Source organism: Lagopus muta, chromosome 3 (assembly GCF_023343835.1).
Source record: "Lagopus muta isolate bLagMut1 chromosome 3, bLagMut1 primary, whole genome shotgun sequence".
NCBI classification, from domain to species: domain Eukaryota; kingdom Metazoa; phylum Chordata; class Aves; order Galliformes; family Phasianidae; genus Lagopus; species Lagopus muta.
The window spans coordinates 41232827-41238826 of record NC_064435.1 but is presented as its reverse complement, the minus strand read 5'-3'; the positions used below and the strand labels follow the sequence as shown (position 1 = coordinate 41238826).

Sequence of the window (6000 nt, the reverse complement as noted above, 5' to 3'; positions counted from 1 at the left end):
CTTTCACAGGCAGAGAAAAGACAAGAACTTGGATCACTCAAACTGCTGCGTACCTGAGGCACTAAGTCTCCTTGCCTGTGGTAAGTTTTACAGAGCATTAAAAAACGTTATGAGCACCTGAATTTCTGTAAAAGCTGGTCATGGTTGAGCATAGAAGACAAAAAGAAACAAGGAAACTCTCTACGATTTTCCAGAGAGAATAGACACACTTCACTCTCCAGTGCCAGCTGTGACTCCCAGGAACCTGAGGAATGGGAGTGTAACAGCAAAGCTAAATGTGGGGACAGCCCACAGGTAAGGCAAGGAACTGGGGCAAGGCTTCAGCCTTGCTTCAATCCTCTCCATTCTCTCAGAGCTCTCCTGCCCAGGCAGAAGTACGGCACTGTGCCAGAGGGGCTGATAGCAGCAGAGCTTTGGAGGCCTTGCCTGGCCCAGTGACAGAGCAGCCTCCAGGGGAATCCTGGTTCATGGGCTGGGAAAGGCAGCTGTAGAGCAGGGTGATGGGATGAATTGAAATAGGAAATACCTGAGCGTGACATGCAGCATGCCTAAATTTCTTTGTCATTAAGAAATGAAACTGGAGGCTGGAGCTGGTTTTCCTCTACATTGAGCAGTCAGATGACATTTAATTAGAGGGAAATTATAAGATTGACAGGGGTGTCAGCAGTGAGCTTAAAGGGAGCACTACTCTGTACACTAACAGAAGCCTACTGAGAGTATAAGCTAATGTGCTGCGTCGCTTTTCAGACACAACTGATGCACTTCCAGCTACAGCCCACATCTGCCTGTTTAATCGAGGAAGGAAATGCCCTTCTGCACTTGTGGACAGCTGCTAGGTTGTGCTGTGCATCACAAGACCTATAGCACTCTCTGCCTTTGAGCCCTGCATCGTTTCGCTCTTTTCTGGAACCAGAACAAAACCGCCCTGTGAAGCACAGTGCCCGGCTGCCTGAGGTTTTCCTTATGTCAGTGCTTTCCTTGCTCCTTCATAGATGAGCTTCAGTCTTCCCTTTAACTTCTGTATTTTATTTAAAGCATTCAGAAATGAGGACTGTGGCTGACAACTGCTATTTACATATGTTGGAGGTTAGTTTCAGGCTCGTATAGCTGCAGAGAAAGCCTGCTCATTTACTGCTCATTAGGGTAATTGCACTGGCTTTGCATGGGAAGTGCTTATGAGAAGGCAGCGGTTTTATGCAGACTTTGTTCCACAACTGCTTCGTGAGGCTGACAAACACATTGCTAATAGGACTGAGGTAGCTGGGGCTTCAAATTACAACACTTAGTTTAGGGCCGGAACCAATTTTATAACTACTTTGATGGTTTTTATAACTGCTGTAGGCATCTCCCAAAGGCTGTCAAGGCCCGTGGTGTCAGGGCTACCTGCACCACATTCCTGCTTAGGTCCAGCCCAGGAGGAGACCTGCCAAGCAGAGACATCCAGTGCTGCTGCAGGTATCAAAAGTCACAGCGAGAAGAGCCTCGTTAAATTGTAAAGCTAAACTTTGTCCTCTATGGTACAGGTCAAAGTACCTTGTATATATCAGAGGTATGTGCCAAAAGTGCCATTTAACACCTCCTACAGGCAGCCACTTCATCACTAAATATCTCCTCACCTTTTCATGTTGCTTTTTATTGGGCTTTAACTTTCTTACATTTGTAGACTGACAACTTTAGACCTGAGCGTCAGTCACAGTGCCACCTGCTTTATAGCTGCCCGTGAGAACACACACACACAGCCTGCAGTGCACACTTGTGGAAAAAAACCTGCCCTCTAACCTCTACCTGCACCCATGGGTAATTTCTGATGTTTTCAGCTAAGTGCCCTCAACTAACTTAAAAAGTGGGCAGTGCATCTGAAGACTTATTTTTCATTTTTGACTAAGTGAGGTCTTTTTTGTAATATGAAACAAGGTAACAAACAGCTGTTTCTGCACCACCGCCAGTTCCCTTCCCCAGCCATCAGGACTCTGCCTGCAGCCTCCCCTTACCCACCTCCCTTAGCCAGGCCAGGCCCTGCTCCCCGGTGTGCAGTGCACTGGGGTACAGAGGCAGGAAGGAATGCTCCAGAGCAGTGAAAGGGCAAAGACTCACTTTTATTACATCTTTTATGATAATTATTAAAAACATCAATGGAAGTTATCTTCTGCGCTGAACTCTGGGTAACAAATAACCACAATGTTTTAAGAGAACTATCTTGCCCCCTCGTCACCTGTGCTGTACCTGCCACCAAGGTTACCGAGAGCAGCCAACAAGAAGAGCCAAACCTCACACAGTTCCTCAGCTTTGTCACACGCAAATACCAAAGTGCAACAGCTATTACTTCGCTGGGCAGCAGTTCTCTGCTGCGCTGTCAGTGCCTCCTTTTGGCTTTGGCTTTCCAAAGTTAATTTGGCATTAATAAAAAAATGAGGACTGCAGACCTCTATAAAGTACAGAGGTCACAGGCCAAAATGTCTAAATGTTAAAAACCAAACTGCTGTAACAAACTGGTGCTATCACTGCTTTCTCATCACCCAGAAATGAAACAGCCATCCAGATACTTCAGGTGTTCTCTAGTATTAAAAGATATTTTCTGGTTAGTTATACTACGTGCTTTACAGTTTCTATTGACAGAAAAACTTCCCCATTTTAATTACAAATAATGTGTCTGCAGAATGGTTTCCAGCAAGATCTTTGGGAAGGAAAACAAAAACAAACAAAGCACGCACTTTCACTGAAAGGATGGCTGCAAATGTAGAGGGTGTGAATTCCTGCTCTGGTCTGCATGCCTGGAGCACCTTCCAGACTGCCCCTCAAGCTCTGAAGCCTCACCAGTTTTTCCCACACTGATGTTAACATGAGGCCAATACAGCTGTTTGGTTACAGAACCATGTAAACAAATCACTGTTTGAGTACAAGAACATTTCCTGCATTAGTCAAGTTAACTGACGATGATAAAAATGGCTTTTCGCTCCTTGGCCTTAAAATTCGGACTGGCTGCAGCTGTGTGTGAGGGTTCCTCCCCTCATCAGAGTGGACTTTCAAGAGCAGCCTCACATCCAAGGTTCCCATCCTTCCCACACCCTGCCGAGGACATTGGGGTCCGTCGCTTGGTCTATCAGGCACCGCACCTGGCTCTCCTCAGACAGTCCATCCTCTGGCTCTTTGGCTCTGATATTATGGTCAGTGCTGCCACGAGCAACAGCTGCAAAGTCATTGTAAAAAGGTGACTTCTCATAGCCCAGGTGCAGCTCATCACTAAAATTGAGAACACAAGAATAAGTTCTTAAAAGGAATAAATAACAGGTAGGGGTTTTTATTTTGCACACCATCACCATTCGCGCAACTTTATTTTCAAGGTGAGGAGCTCAATAGCTACCTTTGACAGCACCTTGGCCAGTCAGAAGTTGGTGACTTTTGGTGTCCTCCATTAGTGAATAATTACCATGTATATTTCAATTTGGGAAAAAATCTCTTAACTGAAAGGAGGACACAGCAGTTCCCATCCACAGTTATCTCCCCACTTGTTCCACTCATCTCTGCCTACAGGGAGTATTTTGTTGCCTTTTCCAGTACAGCTCTGACAGCAGGAGACTCCTGAGCACTTTTTAGAAATGTTAAGGTTTTAAAACAAGTTTGCTTTCATTACATTCTTTCTTTTTTGGAATAACCCAGAATGTCTTTTTAAAAGAGGATGGAAGGGATTAATTGTACTTTAACTGAGCCTGAAAGACATTCTAGTTTGAGCCAGACCTGACCAGACTGACAGAAATGACCTGAGAACGCCATCACATCCATATTTGATGTTTTTGGAAAGCAGTGTGCTTCCATGCCTCCTGTACAGCTGGATCAGGTTCTGCTTCAAGCAACTACCTAGCAGAAGCACACTGGTTTTTAAATACTACCCCTAGTCTAAAAGCTGTGTAGATGAATACAAAGAACAGCAATCTGACAAGTGAGAAATTGAGCAAGCTTACAAGTGGGAATGTGTGCTGCCAGAACAGTAAAACTGCTCAGGAAGCCTGAGCTGGAGCAAGAGCACTCGGGGAGACGTTCTGGCTGGCAGTGTGTCAAGAGAGCTCGACGTGGAACCGAACGGCTCTGACAGAAGGGTGGGTGAAATTCTGCCCTGTCTGCCTCTCCTCTTTCCTAACTGCCATTCTGTCTGAAGGGAGCGAAGTCTGACCCAGGAGCGTGCCAAAGCTCTTAGTGGAGAAGTTTGAAATAGGAGAGCATCTTACCAAGTGATTCGTGCAGGATTGGCACCCGTAAGTTTCCTTTTGACATAGCTGATTTTTTGCAAAGGGTACCAGTTTACTTCAGCGGTGTTTATCTCCTTAATCCATGTGCCTCCTTTTTTCAGCTGCCTTTGTTCAAAGTTCTAAAGAGAAAACAGTTTTGCTCTATTTATCGTACATAAAAAGACCTTTAAGATGCCACATCTTATGTCCAAGTCATGGCAGCAGCTCCTCATTGCAGCTGCAGTAGAGGGCAAAACACTGAGATGGTATCTGGACTGCCTATGATTTACACTTTAATTTACAAGTGGACCTGAATACAACTTGTTTCAGATTCTTTTCCCTGTAATTATTAGATAAATACAGTGTTGTTGTATAAGTTCTGCACTGATTAGATGAATCAGTCCAAAAAGCTGAAAGTATTTATACTGCTGCCATAAGCAATGTGACATGATCAAAAGATACTGACATTTTTAGGGTTATTGTGCAGACAAAGATCAACATGCTGACGGCACAGACATGGACAACTCTTCTTTGTCCATCATCATTGTACTTATAGAATGCTGCCATTTTAGATGAAGTCCAATTTCTCTATAAGCTCAGTATAACAAAGAAAGAAAAGAAGCACTGAGTCAAAGCAGCAGGAAATGCCTCCTTATGGATCAGTGCTGTTCTTACTACAGTTTAAGAGTTCTTACGTGAAGAAAACTGAAAGAAAAAAGCCCCTCACCTTCCAGTCCAGGGAAGGCTCTTTTACAAACACATCCATTGTGCTGATGAGGAGATCGGGATCTGCACGGTATGCTCTCAGGGCATGCACCATCACACCGTAAATGAGGCCCCACTCCTTCACTGGCATCATCAGATTCACAAACTGGCGCGTCAGGCGGAAAGGCATCAGCTCCGGCACGGGCAGAAACTGACCGATGGGAAGGACAGCCAAAAGAAAGCACGAATTAGAAAACAAAAAGTAAGAAACCTTGTGACAGAAGGGTTACAAGCTTGTTGTTTCTTTTTTTCCTTCTTTTCGAGCCTTGAAACCTCCTTTGTCACTGAAGTGAAATGGTGCAGCTTAGTGGAACAGAGCCACACCGTGCCATAGCAGCTCTGCCTGTGAGCACCCAGTGGCAGTGGCTGAAAGCACACGGTAAAACAATACCACTGTATGGACTGACAGTCTATTTCTTCACACCCTCTCCCCTCCACATGAAACTCTATAGCTCCCTGTTTCCCTGAGAGTGCCTGGAAACAGGTTTTATTCTATTAGCTAGAAATAAAGGTTATTTTGCATCACAATGGTGGCAAATCGGAAGCCCCAGATTGAAGTACAGAGAACACATTTGTAATTGCATGTGCAAAAGCTGTAACAAACAAGTTACACAACAAATACCTGCGTGGCTGAGCCAAACGCGTGCCCAAAGTCTATTCCCACCATGCCACCCGTCTCCTTGTTAATCATGAAGTTGGACAGGTGCCTGTCTCCAATTCCGAGTATCCAGTGACTGATGCACATCAGTGCGTGCGAGCTGGCAAAGTGGGACCGCAGAGCCAGGAAAGCTTCAGGAGATGTGCTCATCTTCACAAAGGCTCTCCTGGGCAGAACAGAAGTCACTTGTTGCATGCAGATAAGCCATCAGCTTCTGTTTCCCAACAAGCAGTCATTAAAGGCATACTCACCGCAGCACATCTTCTGGAACACTGTTCTCCCTGCTCTTGAAGGCAGTAACTGTTTCTGTGCGGCTTGCATTTCTGCAAATTGACCAAAGAATGTCAGCCACTG

The 6000-nt window shown here is 45.2% G+C and overlaps 1 protein-coding gene across 2 annotated transcripts in view; it reads right to left on the bottom strand.

The window, feature by feature from the left end:
- Nucleotides 1-2075: 2075 nt before the first annotated feature.
- The window catches only part of PRKDC (protein kinase, DNA-activated, catalytic subunit), an 83883-nt gene continuing 79958 nt past the window's right edge, over nucleotides 2076-6000 (bottom strand). For both annotated transcript variants that reach the window (XM_048938537.1, XM_048938538.1), the window contains exons 82-86: nucleotides 5898-5969; nucleotides 5611-5812; nucleotides 4951-5139; nucleotides 4224-4363; nucleotides 2076-3240 (exon numbers count right to left, since the gene is read on the bottom strand). In XM_048938537.1, the coding sequence (XP_048794494.1) occupies nucleotides 3036-3240; nucleotides 4224-4363; nucleotides 4951-5139; nucleotides 5611-5812; nucleotides 5898-5969 (808 nt within the window). In that variant the 3' untranslated portion in view covers nucleotides 2076-3035. The remainder of the gene's footprint in view (nucleotides 3241-4223; nucleotides 4364-4950; nucleotides 5140-5610; nucleotides 5813-5897; nucleotides 5970-6000) is intronic.